This window comes from Myotis myotis, unplaced genomic scaffold (assembly GCF_014108235.1).
Source record: "Myotis myotis isolate mMyoMyo1 unplaced genomic scaffold, mMyoMyo1.p scaffold_m19_p_2, whole genome shotgun sequence".
NCBI lineage: Eukaryota > Metazoa > Chordata > Mammalia > Chiroptera > Vespertilionidae > Myotis > Myotis myotis.
In genome coordinates this window covers 49718383-49741781 of record NW_023416324.1, presented here as the reverse complement: position 1 = coordinate 49741781, position 23399 = coordinate 49718383, and the positions used below count along the sequence as shown (strand labels likewise).

General features: G+C 40.9%; 2 protein-coding genes across 26 annotated transcripts in view; both read right to left on the bottom strand.

The window, feature by feature from the left end:
* Positions 1-24: 24 nt before the first annotated feature.
* On the bottom strand, positions 25-2598 carry HINT1 (histidine triad nucleotide binding protein 1). Its single transcript, XM_036348453.1, is given in 2 exon segments — positions 25-544; positions 2545-2598. Coding segments are annotated over 2 exon segments (420 nt in total). The 3' UTR covers positions 25-178.
* Positions 2599-14576: 11978 nt separating this feature from the next.
* SRSF11 (serine and arginine rich splicing factor 11) overlaps positions 14577-23399 on the bottom strand; it is a 50585-nt gene continuing 41762 nt past the window's right edge. For 14 of the 25 annotated variants that reach the window (XM_036348983.1, XM_036348981.1, XM_036348992.1 and 11 more), the window contains 4 exons: positions 22793-22882; positions 18172-18288; positions 17087-17294; positions 14577-16981 (listed from right to left, as the gene is read on the bottom strand). In XM_036348983.1, coding sequence (XP_036204876.1) covers positions 16784-16981; positions 17087-17294; positions 18172-18288; positions 22793-22882 — 613 coding nt within the window. In that variant the 3' untranslated portion in view covers positions 14577-16783. Of the gene's footprint in view, positions 16982-17086; positions 17295-18171; positions 18289-22792; positions 22883-23399 lie in introns of those variants that run through there. The other 11 variants (XM_036348990.1, XM_036349006.1, XM_036348984.1 and 8 more) reach the window with 10 other exon arrangements.

Genomic DNA, 23399 nt, shown 5'->3' with positions numbered 1-23399 from the left:
AACAAACCTTTTTTTTTTTTTCATAACATGCAACGATGTCTTTTATTATGTATGGGTTTTAGAAATTATTTCCTGGATCACTCCGTACACAGGCAAAAATAAAATGTACTGTTTAGCATATTAGAACTTGCAAAACTGGTCATTGCCAACAGCAAGGAAAATTATCCCTAAAACATGCTTAACCAGGAGGTCAATTCATCTGCCAACCTCCAAGAACATGAAGATGAACATGATAGACAGACTGCTCCGCATCTGTGCCTTCATTCACTACCGTGTGGTAACCCTTCTTTAGGCCCAGATCAGCAGCACATTTCTTGCCAATAATCATTAAATGTCCAAGAAGATTTTCATCATCATCTTCTGCTACAGAAATCTGGGATATATGCTTCTTAGGTATCACCAGAAAATGTGTTGGTGCTTGAGGGGAAATGTCTTGGAAAGCAAGACACTGGTCGTCCTCAGAAATGATTTTGGCGGGGATTTCCTTGCCAATGATCTGCCCGAAGATCGTGTCGCCACCAGGCCGAGTGGCCTGACCGCAAGGCTACTGGGGGGTGCAGCCCGAGTGGAGGCTGTAACAAACCTTTTTCTCTTTTGAATGCTGACTGGTAAAAAAAAGTTAAATCTACATGCTTGTCTTCTAAAACAATTTAAGTAAGCAAATCTTAACTTCATTTTTGTGACCATTAACCTTCAATTCCTTATGCAAAAATCATACTTTATTTATTTATTTAAATGTTGCAGTTTTAAAAAATATATATATTTTATTGATTTTTTTATAGAGAGGAAGGGAGAAGGATAGAGAGTTAGAAACATTGATGAGAGAGAAGCATCAATCAGCTGCCTCCTGCACACCCCCTACTGGAGATGTGCCTGCAACCAAGGTACATGCCCTTGACTGGAATCGAACCTGGGACCCTTCAGTCCCCAGGCCGACGTTCTAGCCACTGAGCCAAACTGGCTAGGGCCATCATACTTTATTTAACTAACTAGCTTTTTTAAAAAAATACATCATGTAACTAATTTTAGTATCACTAATTTAGTGACTGTGCACTGGAAAAATGACTTTTACAAAGTGATATTTTGAAAAGAATGAGAACATGTCACTTCCCCAATTATTTTTTTTTGTATAAGAGAACATTTATTTGGTAAATCACAGGTAGAAAAATTTCTAGAAGTGGACTTAGGAAAGAAGTTACAGAGGTAAAGGAAGGGCCCATGGAACTTGGAGTGAGGCAGCTAATGGTAAAGTGTGTGGGTCAGGGAAGAGGAAGATGGGAAAGGCATGGGCAAGCTGCGGGAAGGAAAGCACCTTTCCCAATTATTTTTGTAAGGACATTATTTGAAAAACTAGAGGCCCGGTGCACAAAAATTTGTGCACTCGGGGGAGTCCCTCAGCCTGGCCTATGCCCTCTTGCAGCCTGGGACCCCTCGGGGGATGTCCACCTGCTGGATTAGGCCTGCTCCCCAGGGGAATTGGGCCTAAGTTGGCAGTCAGGCATCCCTCTGGAAGCCCGGGAGCCCTCGGGGGATGTCCACTAGCTAGCGGGGAGCAGGCTTAGCTGCAGTCGGACATCCTTAGTGCTGCTGAAGAGGCTGGAGAGGCTCCCGCCGCCACTGCTGTGCTGGCAGCCGTCACCCTCTTGTGGCTGAGCAGAGCTCCACCTTTGGGAGCGCATTGACCACCAGGGGGCAGGTCCTGCATTGAGCGTCTGCCCCCTGGTGGTCAGTGTGTGTCAGTGACCAGTCATTCCCAGTCATTCTGCTGTTAGGGTCAATTTGCATATTACCCTTTTATTATATAGGATAGAGGCCTGGTGCACGGGTGGGGGCCAGCTGGTTTGACCTGAAAGGTGTCCTGGATCAGGGTGGGGATCCCCACTGGGGTGCTTGGCCAGTCTAGGTGAGGGGCTGATGGCTGTTTTCAGGCTGGCTAAGTCCCCAGGCGACCAAAGCTCCCAGCCTCTCCTTTTTTTAAATTTTTTTATTCTGGGATTTATTTATCTTCTATAATTGAAATGTTGTAGCCTTGAGTGGAGCCCATTTCCTGCCAGGGCAGGCGGGAAGCTTGGCTTCCTCCATTGCCGTGGGCAACCCAATCCTTTTGCTCGCTCCAGCTCCGTGGCCACGGCAGCTGGAAGCAGGTAACTGGGATTTATTTATCTTCTATAACTGAAACTTTGTAGCCTTGAGCAGAGCTCAGGGCCAGCAAGGCAGGCGGGAAGCTTGGCTTCCTCCATTGCCTCCAAACCTCCTGCTTGCTCCAGCTCCATGGCTGCCACCATCTTAGTTGGGTTAAATTGCATATTTGCTCCTGATTGGCTGGTGGGCGTGGCTGGTGGGCATGGCTTGTGGGTGTAGCAGAGGTATGGTCAATTTGCATGTTTCTCTTTTATTAGATTAGAGGCCTGTTGCACGAAGAGATTTGTGCAATAGGCCTTCCCTTGGCTGCTGGCACCAGTTTTCCTCCCGCACCCGGGACCCAGGCCTTCGCTCTGGCTGGGCTCTGGCAGAAGCTGCCCCGGAGCCATCAGGCTTCGCTACTCGGCAGGCCCCGGGGCCCTGTGGCCTTGCTGCTCCGCCTGGCGCCGGGGCCATGATGCCTCACTGCTCCACCAGCCCCAGGGCCATGTGGCCTCACTGCTCCGCAGATCCTGGGGCCGTGAGGCCTCGCTGCTCTGCCGATCCCAGGGCCGGGAGGCCTCGCTGCTCCGCCTAGCGCCAGGGTGTGAGGCCTCACTGCTCTGGCCCCGGGCTGTCAGACTTCGCTCCACCGCTTGGAACCTACTATGCAAATTAACCTCCATCTTTGTTGGCGGTTAATTTGCATATCGCGGTGATTAGCCAATGGGAGGCGTAGCAAAGATACGGTCAAATACCATGTTTGTCTATTATTAGGTAAGACTAGTGGCCGGTGCACGAAATTCATGAATGGAGGGATGGGTTCCCTCAGCCCATCCTGCATCCTCTCTAATTGGGTCCCCTTGGGGGATGTCCGACTGCCGGCAGAGGGATCAGGCCTAAACCGGCAGTCGGACATCCCTCTTGCAATCTGGGACCACTGGCTCCTAACTGCCTCTGCCTGCCTGCCTGATTGCTCCAACCCCTCTGCCTGCCTGATCGCGCCTAACCTCTCTGCCTGCCTGCTTGATCACCCCTAACTGCCCTCTCCTGCCGGCCTGATCTCGCCTCCAACTGCCCTTCCCTGCCAACCTGGTTGCCCCCAACTGCCCTCCCCTGCTCGCCTGATCTCGCCCCCAACTGCCCTTCCCTGCAGGCCAATTTAGTTCTGATTGGTCGGTTTCTATGCCAGTCAGTGTCAAGCTCCGCCTCCTAGGCAGCCATTGGCTCCTCACAGCACCCAGATTTGGTTCTGATTGGTTGTTCATATGTCAATGTCAAAAGCTCCACCTCCTAGGCAACCATTTACTCCTCATAGCACCCAGATTCTGTTCTGATTGGTTGGTTCCTATGCCAGTCAGCATCTCTAGGCTTATCAACAGGGCCTGATCAGAAAGGCAGGGCTGATCAGCAGCCCGGGTAGAGGCCTGGAGAGAAATGGAGGCATGTGGGAAACTGCCTATAGTCTTCACTAGCAGTGAGGTATGGACAGAGAACCTGGAAGGCTGGTGACCCTTGAAGCCCTAGCAAAGGTCAAAGCTGTGCACCCACTGTTAGTCCAGACAATGGTAGCTGAAGCAACTTCCCCACCAGATAGTCATGTAAATCCTTTTTTTTTTTAATCGTTAAATTCTTTATTAGTTAAGGAATTACAAATATGTCCTCATTCACGCCCATTAACCCCCATCCTCCTCCCCTCCCACTCATGCCTCTCATCCTCCTGTTGTCCATGTCCATTGGTTTGGCTTATATGCATGCATACAAGTCCTTGGTTGACCTCTTCCCCTTACCCCCACCATCCCCTACTTTGCCTCTGGGGATTAATAGTCTGATTGCTGTTTCTCTGTCTTTGGATCTGTCCCTGGTCATCAGTCTATGTTGTTCTCTATATTCTACAAATGAGTGAGATCATATGGTACTTATCTTTCTCTGACTGGCTTATTTCACTTAGCATAATGCTCTCCAGTTCCATCCAAGCTGTTGCAAAAGACAAGAGTTCTTTCTTTTTTACCGCAGTGTAGTATTCCATTGTGTAGATGTACCACAGTTTTTTAACACATTGTATGCGGGAAACGTATTTATATGTTTTATGTATTTATACCTCTTACCAGTGTAGTAGAGAGCGGGACACGTATTAACACATTGTTTGCGGGTAGTTTTTATCGTGTGCTAACAGGTGGCGCAGGCCATTTTTGCTAATTTTTTGCACAAATGGCAACGTTCAGTAAAATTACAATAACTTTAGTTTACGTATTTATACGTTACCCGCATTCTACCACTAGTCTATAAAAAACGTATTAACAAATTGTATACAGGAAACGTATTTATATGTTTTACTTATACGTTTTACATTGACTGGTAGTAGAGTGCAGGACACGTTATTAATACATAAACTAAAGTTATCGTAATTTTACTGAACGTTGCCATTTGCGCAAAAAATTAGCAAAAATGGCCCGCACCACCTGTTAGCGCGCGATAAAAACTACCTGCAAACAATGTGTTAATCCACTCATCTGCTGATGGGCACTTAGGCTGTTTCCAAATCTTAGCTATGGTGAATTGTGCTGCTATGAACATAGGGGTGCATATATTCATTCTGATTGGTGTTTCTGGCTTCTTAGGATATATTCCTAGAAGTGGGATCACTGGGTCAAATGGGAGTTCCATTTTTAGTTTTTTGAGGTAGCTCCATACTGTTCTCCACAGTGGCTGCACCAGTCTGCATTCCAACCAGCAGTGCAGAAGGGTTCCTTTTTCTCCACATCCTCTCCAACACTTGTTGTTTGTTGATTTGTTGATGATAGCCATTCTGACAGGTGTGAGGTGATACTGCATTGTCGTTTTGATTTGCATCTCTCGTATAATTAGTGACTTTGAGCGTGTTTTCATATGTCTTTCGGCCTTCTGTATGTCCTCTTTCAAAAAGTGTCTATCTAGGTCCGTTGCCCATTTTTTTGATTGGATTGTTTATCTTCCTATTATTAACTTTCATGAGTTCCTTGTAAATTTTGGAGATTAATCTCTTATAGGTGATATCATTGGAAAATATGTTCTCTCATGCAGTGGGTCTTCTTGTTGTTTTGTTGATGGTTTCCTTTGCTGTGCAAAAGCTTTTTATTTTAATGTAGTCCCATTTGTTTATTTTCTTTTTAGTTTCCATTGCCCTAGGAGCATTATCAGAGAAGAAATTCCTTCGACATATGTTTGCTATTTCACTTCCTGTGGATTCCTCTAGTATTTTTATGGTTTCCCGTCTTAAGTTTAAGTCTTTTATCCATTTTGAGTTTATTTTTGTGTATGGTGTGAGTTGGTGGACTAGTTTCATCTTTTTGCATGTATCTGTCCAATTTTCCCAACACCATTTATTGAAGAGACTGTCTTGCCGCCATTGTATGCTTTTGCCTCCTTTGTTGAATATTAATTGGGCATAGTGCTTTGGGTCAATTTCTGGGTTCTCTATTCTTTTCCATTGATCTATATGTCTGTTCTTGTGCCAGTACCAAGCTGTTTTAAGAACAGTGGCTTTGTAATACAGTTTGATATCTGGTATTGAGATCCCACCTACTTTGTTCTTTTTTCTCAGGATTGCTGCAGCTATTCGAGGTCTTTTTTTATTCCAGATGAATTTTTGGAACATTCGTTCTAGATCTGTGAAATATGCCATTGGTAATTTAATGGGGATTGCATTGAATCTATAGATTTCTTTGGGTAGTATGGACATTTTGATGATGTTGATTCTACCAATCCATGAACACGGTATGTTCTTCAATCTGTTTATGTCTTCCTCTATCTCTTTTTTCAGTGTCCTGTAGTTTTTCGCATATAAGTCTTTTACCTCTTTAGTTAAGTTTACTCATAGGTATCTTAATTTTTTTGGTGCGATGGTAAATGGGATTGCTTTTTTAGTCTCCCTTTCTGTAAGTTCACTATTGGTGTAAAGAAATGCCTTAGATTTCTTGGCATTAATTTTGTATCCTGCTACATTGCCGAATTCATTTATTAACTCTAATAATTTTTTGATGGAGTCTTTAGGGTTTTCTATGTACAGTATTATGTCATCTGCAAATAAGGACAGTTTTACTTCTTCTTTTCCAACTTGGATGCCTTTTATTTCTTCTTCTTGTCTGATTGCAACGGCTAGTACTTCCAGTACTATGTTGAACAGGAGTGGTGAGAGGGGGCATCCCTGTCTTGTTCCTGTTTTTAGGGGAAATGGTTTTAGTTTTTGCCCATTGATTATGATGTTGGCTGTGGGTTTGTCATATATGGCTTTTATTATGTTGAGGTATGATCCTTCTATTCCTACCTTGCTGAGAGTTTTTATCAAGAAAGGGTGTTGAATTTTGTCGAAAGCTTTTTCTGCATCAATTGATATGACTATGTGGTTTTTATCTCTCAATTTGTTTATGTGATGAATCACGTTTATTGATTTGAGGATATTGTACCATCCTGGCATCCCTGGGATGAACCCTACTTGGTCATGATGTATGATCTTTCTGATGTATTGCTGGATCCGATTTGCTAGAATTTTGTTGAGTATTTTGGCGTCTATGTTCATGAGGGATATTGGCCTATAATTCTCTTTCATTATGTTCTCTCTATGGTATTGGTATTAGGGTGATGCTGGCTTCATAGAATGAGCTGGGAAGTGTTCCTTCTTCTTGAATTTTTTGGAATAGTCTGAGGAGTATATGTTTTAGTTCTTCCTTGAATGTTTGGTAAAACTCCCCTGTGAAGCCGTCTGGCCCCGGGCTTTTGTTTGCTGAGAGCTTTTTGATGACTGCTTCACTTTCTTCCATCATTGTTGGCCTGTTGAGATTTTTAGAATCCTCTGGATTGAGTTTTGGAAGATTGTATTTTTCTAGGAATATGTCCATTTCCTCCAGGTTGTCTAGTTTGTTAGAATAGAGTTGTTCATAGTATTTTTTAAGAATTCTTTGAATTTCTGAGGGGTCTGTTGTTATTTTGCCTCTTTCATTTCTGATTTTGTTTATTTGAGTCCTCTCTCTTTGCTTCTTGGTGAGCCTGGCTAGAAGTTTGTCAATCTTGTTTATCCTTTCAAAGAACCAGCTTTTGCTTTCATTGATCTTTTCTATTGTTTTTTTTGGTCTCTATCTCATTTATTTCTGCTCTGATCTTTATTATCTCCTTTCTTCTGCTCACTCTGAGCTTTTTTTGGTGTTCTAATTCTTTGAGTTGTAGAGTTAAATGATTTACTATCATTTTTTCTTGTTTTTTTGAGGTAGGCCTGTAGTGCTATAAACTTCCCTCTCAGTACTGCTTTCATTGTGTCCCATAGATTTTGGGTTGTTGTACTGTTATTGTCATTAGTTTCCAGGGTGTTTTTAATTTCTACTTTGATCTCACTGGTAACCCAATCATTATTTAGTAACATGCTATTCAGCTTCCAAGTGTTTGAGTTTTTTGGATTGTTTTTACTGTGGTTTATTTCTAATATTATGCCCTTGTGATCTGAGAAGATGCTTGGTATGATTTCAGTCTTCTTATATTTGGGGAGACTTTGCTTGTGACCCAATATAGGGTCTATTTTTGAAGATGTCCCATGTGCACTTGAGACGAACGTATATTCCATGGCTTTGGGGTGAAATGTTCTGAAGATGTCAATTAAGTCCATCTGATCTAGTGAGTCATTTAGGATTGCTGTTTCTTTGCTGATTTTTTGTCTAGAGGATTTATCCAGTGATGTCAGTAGTGTGTTTAAGTCCCCTACTATGATTGTGTTGTTGTTGATCTCTCCCTTGTTATTTTCCAGGAGGTTTTTTATGTATTTGGGTGCTCCTGCATTGGGTGCATATATGTTTATAAGGGTTATATCCTCTTGTTGTATCGATCCCTTTAATATTATGAAGTGGCCTTCCTTATCTCTTGTTATAGCCTTCACTTTGAGGTCTATTTTGTCAGATATAAGTATTGCTACCCCAGCTTTGTTTTCATTTCCATTTGCCTGAAAGATATTTTTCCATCCTTTCACTTCAGTCTGTGTGAGTCCCTTTTTCTGAGGTGGGTCTCTTGTAGACAGCATATATATGGGTCATGTCTTTTTATCCATTCAGTCACTCGATGTCTTTTGATTGGAGCGTTTAGTCCGTTTACATTTAAAGTTATTATTGAAAGGTGCGTGCTTGGATTCATTTCTATTTTCGTGCCTGTGTTCTTTCTTACCTTTATATTTCTTCTTTTTGCAGCATTCCTTTTAGCATTTCTTGCATTGCTGGCTTGGTAGTGATAAACTCCCTTAGCCTTTTTTTTTGTCTGCAAAGCTCCTGATTTCCCCTTCAATTTTGATTGATAGTCTTGCTGGATATAGTATTCTTGGATTCAGTCCTTTGCTTTGCAACACTTTGTATACCTCCTTCCATTCCCTTCTAGCTTGGTGTGTTTCTGTTGAGAAATCATTTGATAATCTGATGGGGGATCCTTTGTAGGTAACTCTCTGTTTCTCTCTTGCAGCCTTTAAGATTCTCTCTGTCTTGTATATTTGCCATCGTTATTACGACGTGTCTTGGTGTGGGTCTTTTGGGGTTCATCTTGCTTGGGCCTCTCTGTACTTGTGTAACTTTTTTCTTCCCCATATCTGGGAAGTTTTCTGTCATTATTTCTTCAAATAGATTTTCTAATCCTTGCTGCTCTTCTTGTCCTTCTTGCAGCCCTACTATGCGTACGTTACTTTGTTTCATATTGTCCCAAAGCTCCCTTAGGCTCTCCTCCTGCTTTTTTTTTTTTTTTTTTTAAATATATTTTATTGATTTTTTACAGAGAGGAAGGGAGAGGGATAGAGAGTCAGAAACATCAATGAGAGAGAAACATCGACCAGCTGCCTCCTGCACACCCCCCACTGGGGATGTGCCCGCAACCAAGGTACATGCCCTTGACCGGAATCGAACCCGGGACCTTTCAGTCCACAGGCCGACGCTCTATCCACTGAGCCAAACCGGTTTGGCTCCTCCTGCTTTTTAATTTTTTTCTCCAGTTGCTATTCAGATTGAGCTTATTTCTCTGCCTTATCTTCTAACTCACTAATTCGGTCCTCTACTTCTTCTAGTCTGCTGTTGAAACTTTCCATGGTGTTTTTGATTGTAGCTATATCACTTTTCATTTCTTCCTGATTCTTTTTTTTTCTTCCTGATTTTTGCATAGGTTGTTGATTTTCTCATCCATTCGGTGAATGAATTGTACAACCATTATTCTGAATTCTTTTTCTGTCATGTTGCATGCTTCAACTTGATTAATTTCCTTTCTTGGCGACTCCCCATTGTCTTTCCTCTGGGTGTTGTGTCGTCTCTTCATTCTGATTACCTCCCGATGGTTCAAACGTCGAGTTGCCTGGGCCTGGGCTGTGTGCAGTGGGAGCCTCACACCACCCTAGTGTCACTGAAGAGCTCTGACACTAAGATGTGTTGTTGTTGTGCGTTGGTGGGAACCAGGCTCGCTCAGAGTCAGTGTTGCCAGCGCTCAATGTTGCCTCATGCATGCCCTTAGAATCAGGGACCCTGCCTGCACTGTGCTGAAACAGAGACCCCCCTGGAGCGTGTTGAAAATCAGCGCCCCCTAGCGTGTTCCAGGAGTCAGAGTTCCCCAAGAATCCAGTATCAGAGTCTCTGTTGCTTCACGCGACCTTGCATTGAGAATCAGGGTCCCTGTGTGCCATTGCACTAAGAATTGGGGTTACTGGCTCTTAGTATGAATGCACAGGGAGTCAGGGATCTCAGGCGCAGGTGATAAGAAACACAGTCAAGTCACTGGTGTTTGGTTCTGCCTTCTGCGCAGAGAATCGGGGACCCTGGGCCTGCGCTACCTGGGACAAATTCCCGGTGTTCGCACAATTGCATCCAGCCCAGGGCTCCTGGAGCAGGCAGTGCGCGCAGGACCAGTTCCCGGTGTTCGCGCGTTTGCTCCCAGCCCAGGACTCCTGAAGTAGGCACTACGCGGGACCAGTTCCAAGGTGCTCCTGCACTTCCAGGCTAAAGTTCCGGTGGCAGCACTGAGGCCCGGGCAAGGGGTGGGTTTATCAGTTTACTATGGTGCTGCCCCCACCCCTGCAGGAAGGGGGATGGGCTCTGTTACGGATCTGCTGAGGGGATTTCTGAACTTTTGGTGTCCACAGGTCTGTAGCTGTGGTCACAGGTCTCTGTCCCCAGTGGCTGCAGGGTCCTGGTATGTGTCTGAGATCAGACTGGGTGGTGCTGAGGCCAGGATCCTAGTCTCAAGCAGCTCTCTTTTCCAAGATGGCATGGTCGCTGTGCCCGTGCTGGCCTCCCAGCCCTTTTTTTGTTTTTTAAATTAAATCTTTATTGTTCAGATTATTACAGTTGTTCCTCTTTTTCCCCCCCATAGCTCCCCTCCACCCTTACCGCCCCCCCCCACTGTCCTCATCCATAGGTGCATGATTTTTGTTCAGTCTCTTACTGCATCCCCCACACCCCTCCCCCCCCCCAATAATAGTCCACTCCCTTTCTATGCCCCTGATTCTATTATAATCACCAGTTCATTCTGTTCATCAGATTTTTATTCACTTGATTTTTAGATTCACTTGTTGATAGATGCATATTTGTTGTTCATAGTTTGTATCTTTACCATTTTCTTCTTCTTCCTCTTCTTAAAGGATACCTTTCAGCATTTCATATAATACTGGTTTAGTGGTGATGAATTCCTTTAGCTTTTTCTTATCTGTGAAGCTCTTTATCTGACCTTCAATTCTGAATGATAGCTTTGCTGGATAAAGTAATCTTGGTTGTAGGTTCTTGGTATTCATCACTTTGAATATTTCTTGCCACTCCCTTCTGGCCTGCAAAGTTTCTGTTGAGAAATCAGCTGATAGTCGTATGGGTATTCCCTTGTAGGTAACTGAGTTTCTTTCTCTTGCTGCTTTTAAGATTCTCTCTTTGTCTTTTGCTCTTGGCACTTTAATTATGATGTGTCTTGGTGTGGTCCTCTTTGGATTCCTTTTGTTTGGAGTTCTCTGCGCTTCCTGGACTCGTAAGTCTATTTCTTTCACCAGGTAGGGGAATTTTTCTGTCATGATTTCTTCAAATATGTTTTCAATATCTTGCTCTCTCTCTTCTTCTGGCACCCCTATAATTCAGATGTTGGTACGCTTGAAGCTGTCCCAGAGGATCCTTACACTATCTTCGTATTTTTGGATTCTTTTTTTCATTTTGCTTTTCCAGTTGGGTGTTTTTTGCTTCTTCGTATTTCAAATCTTTGACTTGATTCTTGCAATCCTCTAGTCTGGTGTTGGGAGTCTGTATAATATTCTTTATTTCAGTCAGTGTATGCTTAATTTCTAGTTGGTCCTTTATCACAACCTAGAGCGTCTCATTAGATTTCTTGTAGATCTCATTAAGTTTATCAGCAGTTTCTAGGAAATTCTTGAAAAACCTTAAAAGTGTGGTTTTGAACTCTATGTCCAGTAGTTTGCTTTCCTCCATTTCTGTCATTTGTGTCCTTTTTCTTTGTCTCCGCATTTTTTATGCTTCCCTGTGTTGATAAAGTGGTTTTCTGTGCTGAGTATCCTCTAGGGCCCAGTGGTTCAGCCTCCCCAATTACCTGAGGAGGACACTCTTAGTGCACCCCCTTGTGGTCTTTGTGCACAGTCTTGTTGTAGTTAAGCCGTCATTGTTGTAGTTATCACTGGGAGGAATTGACCTCCAGACCAATTGGCAGTGAGAATCAGCTGTGTCTGCAGTGGGAGAACTTCTGTGCTGGAGACACCCCTCTGGGGCAAGACTTGCTTCAATGGGGCTTTGGTGCTCACTGAGTCTGCCCCCTGAGTGTGTCCTTTATGGTTCCACGGAGCTGCAAACTGGATGGTCCCTCTCTGACCTCTGGGTTTTCTGGCTCCTGGATCTCTAGGGAGGTGCTAATCTAGCCTTTGCCTGAGGCTATCCAGCAAAAGCCTCTGTGCAGGGCTTGGGCGGGGTGGGGTCCCAGGGGATCAACAGGGCGGAGAGGGCAGTTATGGCTGCTCAGTCCTGCCCTCATAGGCCCTGCTTCTCAGTGTCCTGGCAATCGCTGAAAGCACCCCTGAGAGAAAGCTGCCCTCAAGTTCCGACCAATGCCAGACAGCTCAGTTTCTCCCGTGTGAGTCTGGGTCCCCAGAGACTCGCCTGGAACTGGAGCTCAGAGCTTGAGATTCCCTCCTGATTGAAAAAGACAACCGTGTCCTCAGCCGCCAGCCCGCTCTGCATGCGCCTCTGTACCTCTGTATTTTACTTCTGCACCGCACCTCCTCTGAGCCTCGGTATGCTTTTCTCTTTCCTTCTAGTTGTAGAATTTCCACTCAGCCAGCCTTCCTGCTGTTCTGAATGATGTCCGTTGTCTTTTAGTTGTATTTTTGAAGTGGTTGTTCGAGGCAGCAAACTCCAGTGTTTACCTATGCTGCCATCTTTTTTTCTCTGTAAATCCTTATTGATAAGATAGTCTGTTACTGGAACTTGCCTGCTTAAGGGCTATGGGTGTATCCCAAACCAATAAAAGGTTGGCGAGGCCTGAGCACCAGTGGAAGTCCTTCTCCTTGAGTTGGACTTACCCGTCTGGCCCCCCAGTATTTCCAAATTATCTCGTCTCTTCTCTTTCGTGTGCGGCCCCTCTTCCAGATCCTGAACCCTGAACCACGCGGGACGTGGGGGGAAACATTTACAACAGCTGCTGGCCAGACTGGAGAGAGAGGCAAGTGCTGATCAAAAGTTGCCACAGAGCAACCGTCAGTCCCTGCTTCTCTCTTCAGGCCTCTCTCTGGCCCTGATTTGCAGCCCCCTCAACAGTCAGTGCTGGGGCACTGTGTCTGCAGCAGAAAGCAGTCAGCAACTGGGTTGCTATGGCAACCCAGCAGCACTGCCTACAGGACTGACTTCTGGTTGGTTGAGCCTCGGTAGTGACTGGTTATGACCCATCCTATATATTAGGATGTTTGGCCTGGATGGTTTTGTTCAGTGGTTGAGTGTCGACCTATGAACCAGGAGATCAAGGTTCTATTCCCAGTCAGGGTACATGCCTGGGTTGTGGGCTTGATCTCGATCCCCAGTAGGGGGTGTGCAGGAGGAAGCTGATCAATGATTATCATTGATATTTCTGTATTTCCCTCTCTGAAATGAATAATACAGTGGTGCCTTGACTTATGAGTGTCCCGACTAACGAGTTTTTTGAGATACCAGCTGTCTCTCGGCCGATTTTTTGCATTGAGTTGACAGAGTAATTTGAGTTAACGAGTTCCTTAATGAGCTCAGCCTCAGAACGAATTAATCTCGTAAGTCAAGGCCCCACTGTATATAAAAAAAGTTCATCATTCTGTGAATTTTTATATTGTAATGTGTATATATATGTATTTTAAAATAATCGTATTCTTAAGAATATTCCCACGGATGAAGAATTTAGTATGGTACACGTGTTATTTTGCTAAAGAATTTATATTTAAAAAAATGTATTTTTATTGCTTTCAGAGAGGAAGAAGAGGTAGAAACATCAATGATGAGAATCATTGATTGGCTGCCTTCTGCATGCCCTCTACTGGAGATTGAACCTGCAACCGGGCATGTGCCCTTGATTGGAATCAAACCCCACAGGCTGAGGCTCTATCTACTGAGCCAAACCCACTAGGGCTGCTAAAGAATTTCTAAATGAATTTCACATACAATGAAAATGGCAACAAAATTAAAACTGAGTAAAACAGATGAGTAAATCTACAACTCCAGAATCAGTCTCATTTAGAAAGTACCTATGCTAATAAAGCCTTAGGAATAGACATTCTGGATGCTCTTTAAAGTCCCAGTAGCATTTCCATAACATCCATATTTAACCAAAGTAAACACAACTTAAGTACTGATTGCATGGCCCTGAGGCACTTAATCTAGAACTCAACCAAAGTGTTGTTTGCTAGAGGAAAAGTTGGCTTGTACATTTTCTGTGATACCCACACCAGAACTTTATTTAGTTGTTAAGATGCAACTTGAAGTAAAATTAGTTTGTACTGTTCTAGTAGAAGCCCTGTTTGTTCTTTCCCTAAGTATCTAACATTTACACATACTCTCCACATACAGACACTGTAATCACTACCAGGAAGATTATCATCCAAAACCCATCGTCAAAAAATGAGAAGAGCAACATAGCCTTCTCTCTTAATCTGCATGCAACTTATTGTAGTGCTTCTGCTAAAACATTACCCTAAACTAAATTATAATTTTGAAAAGCTCCATAGCAGGTACCAGGCAACACAAGCCTGTATCTCTCCGCTCCAACCCATTCTCCCCCCCACCCCCCACGGTGAAATTATCAACTACATTGCAGGATAGTAATTAATCTCATTTCACAATTAAGAAATTCAAAGTAAAAGATACAGGTCTCCTCAGCTGCAAATGAAACCCAAACTCATGACTAGACTCATAGCCAATACCTCTCATTCACTGCTGAAGAATTTAAGCAAATAAATAGGACAAACATTTTTTCTAACAAAACCACTTTTATTTTTTTAATCATTTACTACTAAATACAGAACAAAACTTAAGTGTGGAGGCAGTCAGTATTCACTTGGTTTCAACTGATCGTGTTAAAGGCTTGTGTCCTGTGCAACCTTACCACTGTGCATAAAATGTTCACTGAAAAATAACCTAGGTACGGGTTCCCGTCACTGCATTTTACATCAGTGACACTATTTTACAGCCCAAAACTTAATCCCTTTTGAAAAGTTATGTATATTTGTATTCAGAGATTACAAGTGAGGAAACAGACTAATACTAGGTTTAACCAGGTGAAACTGCCAACATTTTACTTGTTTTGATTTACAAAAATGGCAGTCATATGGTTCAACCATCACCTACTAAGAAAGTTTTTGTAGGTTTAAGTAAATGTCACTTCTGTTCAACAGTTTTAAAATGACTATTAGGGCCATTACTAGAACTTTGTAACTATAGACAAAATTCCTTTGGATAAAATCTTTAAAAAGTTACTTACTATAAACTGTAAAAACAATGCTGCTTTCTATATGGCATTTCAATTTTAAAAGTTAAAAAAATTATCAGACTTGGATAAGAGTTATACTTCCAAGTCTCATTTCCCCCTTAAACCCAGCCACTCTACACTACTCATTTCATAAATGAATAAATATTTAGTATTGTACATTAGATACATACCATTGAATTGCTATACTATTCCAGCAAAGGCAAATATTTCATTGAAAATATAAATTTAGTAGATATAGGTGGGATCATTTATCCTACAGTTACTTTACTCAACCCAATTCCTACACCCAAAATATGAGAAATTTATACTAAGAAATAGATTGTTTTAGAAATTAAAGCAACTTTGATCATTCTGATGGTAACTAATCACTACAGTGATGGATTGTATAGTAAATATGTAGATTGTAGGGGAAAGGACTTGATTTGTAAAATGAATGAGGTAAATGTCATACATTCAACAGCTTGTAAATAAATACAAATACGGTTTTACAGGAACATGAACATAGGTTTAAGGGTTTTATTATCAAAGACTTGTAAAACAATTTCAGAAACTGTACATCAACATGGCACAGACTGTAGCCTACTTTTGTTTTTACTGCACAAAAGTGAAGCTGGAAACTCCTGTAACTAAGAAAACAGTTGCCTAAACTACTTTGCATTTAACATGGAATCACCGTGGGCATAAGATTACTACTGCAGTAACAGTAACACAAATTTATTGGTTTTATACAACTTGAGATCAAATAAAAAGTACATTATCAAGTACATTTGTCTCACTTTAAAAGCATATGGTCAATTTAAAATGCACTACCCCCTTTTTCCAACATTGATATTAAAACAAATTAATAAAAGTGAAAAATTGAAAATTAGGACAAGAAATAAGTCTTTTACAGATGGACTCAGGATAGGCAGATAGCTTTCAATGATGTAGGTGTGAAATAAATTATTTCAGGGAAAAAAATTCCCAAACACCTTATGAAAAAGTATACAACTCTACTTCAAAATATGCTATTTACTCACTGCCAAAGACAGTTTTATTTCAAATTTTGTTTCTGTAATTAAAGCCTAAGCAGCCATCAAAAAAGGTTAGTGCATATATAACCTTTCAAAGTTAAACAAAAGCCACAAAATTTCAGCCACAAGGCTTAAAGGATTATCTATTTCAAATGCTTATTTCCAGATGTAACTATAAGAATGTTAACTTGTCATATCAACGAACAAGACCATAAGTAGATCCATCATGTTGGAGGATTTTAATGACATTGAGGATATTCCTGTCACAATTAACATGCAATCAGTGCATTCCCTACATGGCTCTATTACGGCAATGAATCAAATTCTAGAAATACTATAAGTGAACTTACTTAATAAAGGAGATTATACAACATAAACAATCCATGCCTGCTGTAGATGCATGCAGCTTTTCACTTCTGCTATGAAGCAGCACCAGAATAGTCAAGCTGCTTGGTTACTCAATCAGATTTCACCACATCAAGAATTGGTTACCAACATAGCATTTTCTAAAAACTTTTGGATGTAAATAATATCAATTACAGGAGCGTTATAACCATTTGTAGCTCAGAGCTGTATACATCTAAGGTTTGAGATGAACAAATACAGCATGAAGATATCACACAAAGGAATGACACTGATGCATGTATACAGGTGGATTCTCATGGAGGCCATATTCAGTCACTCATATCCATGTCTTCTTCATGATGATCATCACCATTCACTTTGGATTCTCTCAGGGGATCACCAGTTCCCTTTTCCACAGAACATTCTTTTGTTTTGGGGGAAACTGGTTCTGTTGGTTTCTTCTCCTCTTTTTTCTCTTTCTCGCTGTCATACCCCTGTTCCTCTTCATCATAATCCCGTGTAACCTGCTTTGCCAAGGAGAATAATAAAAGTAAACGTCTTCACAGAAAAATCACTTCTTATAAGTACTAGTACCACCTAAAATACCAAAATAAATTAGTATGTAAACATACTTTTACATCTTTATCACTCTCAGATTTTCTTTCCCGATCCTTTTCTTTATCTTTACTTTTCTTCTTCTTGCTTGTTGATCGTTCTCGTTCATCTCTGCCTCTTTCTTTGTCTTTATCTTTCTTCTTCTCCTTTTTATGCCTAGGATAACAGTAAAATGTTCTCAAAGAAAAAAAAGATGCTTTAAAGGATACGCTTGAGAATTTTAACCTGTAAGTATAGCAATAAGTTTTAACTTGTTTAGATGCTAAGCTTGACCCAAGTTCACATGATATAAAGAGGGTACAGGACCCTGGCCGGGTAGCTCAGTTGGTTAGACCACTGTTTTGATACACCACTAAAGTTGCAGGTTTGATCTCGTCAAGGCACAACAGGGGTGGGGAACCTTTTTTCTGCCAAGGACTATTTGGATATTTATAACATCAATTCCTGGGCCATACAAAATTATCAACCTAAAAATTAGCCTGCTGTATTTGGTCAAACATTTAATTAACTCACCCCTAATGCCTTGGCAAGGCCTGACCAAAATTTAGCAGGACCCGCGGTCTGGACGTTTCCCACCCCTGGACATACAAGAAGCAACCAATAAATACATAAATAAGTGGAATAACAAATTGATGTTTCTATCAAATTAATAAATAATAAAAAAAGACTAGCCCAGCCAGTTTGGCCCAGTGGTTGAGTGTCGAACTATGAACCAGGAGAGGTCAAGGTTTGATTCCTGGTCAGGGCATATGCCCGGGTTGCAGTCTCAATCCCCAGTGTGCAGTGTGCAGGAGACAGCCAATCAATGATTCTCTCGCCATCACTGATGTTTACATATATCTCTCTCTCCCTTATCTGAAATCAATGAAAATATATTTTAAATAATATATAGCAAATATCCATTTTCAAAACACTGGACACAAGCCATGCTCAATAATAGAAGAAAACTAATTTGGTTACAGGCATAAAATGCTCAATCCTCCACAGTGTTTATTAAAACAGTCTCAAATTGTAAGAGAAAAAAGCACATTCATAAGCATTTTAATGGAAAAAAAAGTTCTGAAAATTAGAAAGAGTACACCTAAATCATTAGCATTCTTACCTCCTAGGGGACGGTGAGCGAGACAATTTTCTTTTCGGAGACCTGGGCTTTTTAGGAGATCTTGTGCCACTCCTGCTTCGTCGACGTCGTCTCTCTCTAGGACCACAAATGTACAAACTAGACTTTAAAATACAGACACATCATAGCAGATATGTCTATGATGGAGCTCCATTAGGAACTCAGAGCATTTTCAAATACAGTTTTGAGCTGAAGAATCAAATGAGTAATAATAAACCACAATTCTTTTTCAAACCATGTCCCTTTCCTTTAATGCTCTCAAGAAAACCCTCATTTCCAGCAATTCTTAAAAAATTACATTATCATAACATCAGATTTGTTAAACTTGAGGAAAGATTAACAATCAGTTTTTGATTCATATATCAGTGTCCAGAAGAGGTATAGGATCGTATGTTGCAGATACTAGTAAAATAAAAAATTACTCTTAAATTCACTGGGTAAAACTTAGAGAACTAAAGTTAATGTTAATGTAGGATCAAATTGATTCCCTATACTCCAGCAAGCCATGTCCCCCAACACTGCTTTGAGCAATCATTGTTTTAAGAAATATAGCCCTTTCCCTCTCTTTAAAACAGGGTGCAGAACCTTTTTTCTGCCTAGTGCCACTTGGATATTTGTAACATCATTTTTGGGCTATACAAAATTATCAACTTAAAGATTAGCCTGCTGCTGCTGCCAAAGCCGGTTTGGCTCAGTGGATAGAGGGTCGGCCTGCGAACTGAAGGGTCCCGGGTTCGATTCCGGTCAAGGGCATGTACCTGGGTTGTGGGCACTTCCCCAGTGGGGGATGTGCAGGAGGCAGCCGATAGATGTTTCTCTCTCATCGATGTTTCTAACTCTCTATCTCTCTCCCTTTCTCTCTGTAAAAAATCAATAAAATATATTTTAAAAAACAAACAAACAAAAGATTAGTCTGCTGTCCTGGCTGGTGTGGCTCAGTTGGTTGAGCGTCAGCCATGCACCAAAAGGTTGCCAGTTTGATTGCTGGTTAGGGCACATGCACAGGTTGCAAGCTAAAACCCCGGTGGGTGGTGGTGGTGGGGAGGTTTGGTTGCAGGAGGCAGCCAATCAATGTTCTGCTCTCACATAGCTTTTCTCTCTCACTGCCCCTTCCTCTCTCTTGGTGAGATGTTCCCCACCTGTGGTTTAAAATGTGGCTTAAAAAAAATTCTGCTGGTTACTATTCTCAAAAACTATTAGGACTTGTAAGATTACAATTTAGGCACAAAATAAAAATAAAACCCCATTAATTTCAGTTGTCTAGCTTCCATAAAAGCTTTAGGAAAAAAACCCCCCACCAAAAACCAACCATACAAAAAATTACCTTTACAACCCTGTGTGGCACCTCCCCCCACAGTCCTGGAAACATTACACACAACTTTTCATTCATCAAATATTATCAAGGTGATCCAATAATTAAGCAGTGTAAAGTGCTTATGAATAAGTATATTAAATAAAGGAACAGGCAAAAACAACAACAAAAAGAAAAAATAAAAGGAAAAAAATAAAGAGCCACTAGTTAGCAAGGTAAGAAAAATAAATGCTGCACACCCCACCTTTCCCTAAGACCTAGTTTGTCATTTTCTTAAATACTTACACATGGTTTCATTTTCTGTTTTAAATAGTTGCCTCTCCGTATCTGCAGGTTTTACATCTATGGATGCCAGAGGGTTAACTGTATGCATTATTCTATGCCATTTCATAAAAGGTGTGCCCCCAAATGTATACACATATTTTGAATAATTATAAAGGCAGTGTTTATAAAATACATTTCATTTTCAAAATTGAGGCATCAGCAGTTAAACTGTGCATACATCTTTTGGGGACACCCTGTAAAAGGGACTTGAGCTTCTTGGATTTTGCTTCCTGCAGGGGGTTCTAATATAATTTACTTTTTCTGAAAATATTCCTCACCCTGAGAAGAAACCCCATAATAAATTACCTTTAGGTATCACACCCCAACCATCAATCTACTTTTTGTCTTTATAGATTTATCTATTCTGGACACCTGTCAATGGAATCCTACAATTTATGGTTCTTTGTGACTCACTACTTTCATCTAAGTTGCCAAGGCTCATCCACCTGGTAACATTTATCAGTACTTTATTCCTTTTCATTGCTGGATAATTCATTGTGTAGCTATACCATTTTATTCACACACGTTAGTTAATGAACATCTGGGCTGACTTTTTGGTTATTATGAGTAATAACACTGCTATGAAAATTAGTGTACACAGTTTTGTGTGTAACATTTTCATTTCTTTTGGGTATATCCTTAGAAGTGAAAATACTGTGTCAAAACTCTTAATTTTTTAAAGGAATTACCAACCGTTTTCCAAAGCAGTTGCACCATTTTATATTAATGCCAAAAACATACAGAGTCCCAGGTTCTCCACATACTTGCCAACACTAGTTACCATCTGTCTTTTTTAATAATAACCATCCTAGTGTCTGTGTTTTTTGTTTGTTTTTTTAAATATATTTTATTGATTTTTTATAGCGAGGAAGGGAGAGGGATAGAAAATTAGAAACATCGATGAGAGAGGAACATTGATCAGCCGCCTCTTGCACACCCCCCACTGGGGATATGCCCGCAACCAAGGTACATGCCCTTGACTGGAATCGAACCCGGGACCCTTCAGTCCGCAGGCTGACGCTCTATCCACTGAGCCAAACTGGTCAGGGCAGTGTCTGTGGTTTTGATTTGCATTTCCCTGATGACGAATGTATATCTTTTCATGTTTATCAGACACTTGCATATATTCTTTGGAGAACTGTCAATTCAGATTCTTTGGCAATTTTTTTATTTAGGTTGTCTTACTATAATTGAGTTGTAACAGTTCTTTGTATATTCTAGATACAAGTCCCTTTTTGAATATATAATCTGTTACTTTCTAGCACTCTGGGTTGTCTTTAAGTTCTTGACAGTATTCTTTGAAACAAACGTTTTTAATTTTGATGACCTCCAAAATTTATATTTATCTTTTGTTATTTATGCTTTTGATGTCATATCTAGAAAACCATTGCCAAATTCAAGGTCATGAAGATTTACTTCCATTTTAGGTTTTACATTTAGGTCATGCATCCATGTTGAATTAATTTTTGTACATAGAGTGACCCTCCTAAGCATTTAATAATCAATGTAAGAAAATAATCACTACAGCAAAATGTGTAAACTAGATTGGAAGAAAATGGAGTTACTAAGTATGACCAGCCCTTACTAATCCTCTAATAAAATCCTAATATGCAAATCAACCAAACAGCAGAACAACCAGTCGCTATGATGTGCACTGACCACCAGGGGGCAGACACTCAACGCAGGAGCTGTCCCCGACTGGGGGCAGCTCCTGCGTTGAGCATCTGCACCCAAAAGGGAGGCAACCAGCGGTGGGGACCCTGATCGCCAGCCAGGCCTACAGACTCTACCCTATATATTGGGAAGAGTCTCTTAGATTTAAAAATTAAAACCTGACAAGGCTACTCTAACACTGAAAAAACAGGATGATGCAGTGATGACATTCAAGGACTTTGGCTTGCACATTTTGTAGTCAGCCCTGATTCTGACACTTGTAACAACTATGTGACAAAGCCAATTAGTTAACTTCTCTCTGCTTCAGTTTTTCCACCCATAAGATGGGGAAAATGGTACTACTGCCTCAGAAGGATCATGTTAAGTACTACTTTTTATAATCAGGGCAAAAAAATGTAGCTGCCCATACAACAGCAAGATGCCTTTCACCTGTATGAAAAGTATGGTCACTGGTGCATGTAGCGTACTGGATTGCGAGTCATGTCTGACTGCCCTGAGGGCACAGGCCAGGTTTAGGGACCCTCCCCTGGCTGTGCACGAATTTCGGGCACTGGGCCTCTAGTTTCATAAATATCAATGTTTATATACCATTGCGAAAAACACATTCCTGTGGAGTAAAGTTAGCAACATTTAATTTTCACACTATGGCAGAATTACAAGTCTAAGAATGACACAAATTAGAACTTGACTACTTGCTATTATTTTATCAACAAAACCCTATATATAGGGGGAAAAACTCTTGACTATTAATGTGGACATATAAAGCATGACTTATTATGTAATAAAAATAAGTTTCATGTAATAATTCAAATCAGGATACAAAATGCATGTAGCAAACTAGAAAATGACCTCTGTTAAACTCCCTATTACGTCAAATTTACTCTACACAGGCATTCGCCAACCAGTGGTCCACAGACCACTGGTGGTCCACATGGTCCAAAAGGTTGGCAACCGATGCTCTACACTAAGCATGTCAAACTCACCACAAATTTGACATGCTTGCTCTACACCATAAAAAGTAAGTAAAAAGAAAAGAACTTTAGGTTATTCTTCACAAGTTGCCTCTAAAATTTGTTAATACTGAAGTATGTACAGAGGTGGGCAAAAGAAGTTTTACAGTTCATATGGAAAACAATACAATAAGTAATAATATGAGAATAAATTTTTCTGTACTCACAACTGTAAACCTACTTTTGCCCACTCCTGTACGTACTAGAAAACACACAATGCTCACAATCTATTGACATCCTTGCAAATAGTTTTAAGAAATGCCAAGAATTTATAATGACTTACCTGCTTGCACTTCTGGACCGTCTGGCTGTGCTATAACTTTTTGGTGGTGTTTTGGAACGTTTCTTTTCTTTGTCTTCTTTCTTTTTGTCTCTAATAAATGAACATAATTTATGAATGCATTAATAAGTTTCACCTAATAAAAACTTATACAGTACATCAAATAAACACAAAAGCACAGTGAGATCTAATTCAATTCTTAAAATAAAATGAGCATTATTCTGATACTAAATATAGAAATATAATTCGAATGGTATTACTTGTGATTAAAATTTTTTTTTTTTAATATATTTTATTGATTTTTTACAGAGAGAAAGGGAGAGAGATAGAGAGTTAGAAACATCGATGAGAGAGAAACATCGATCAGCTGCCTCCTGCACATCTCCTACTGGGGATGTGCCTGCAACCCAGGTACATGCCCTTGACCGGAATCGAACCTGGGACCTCTCAGTCCGCAGGCCGACGCTCTATCCACTGAGCCAAACCGGTTTCGGCTGATTAAAAATTTTTAAGAAAAAAAATCCTACTTTTCTAGTATTCTACAGAAAACTTCTCTCCAATAGAGAGCATAGACTATAGAGAGAAAATGATAAAGGATGTTGGCCAGTTT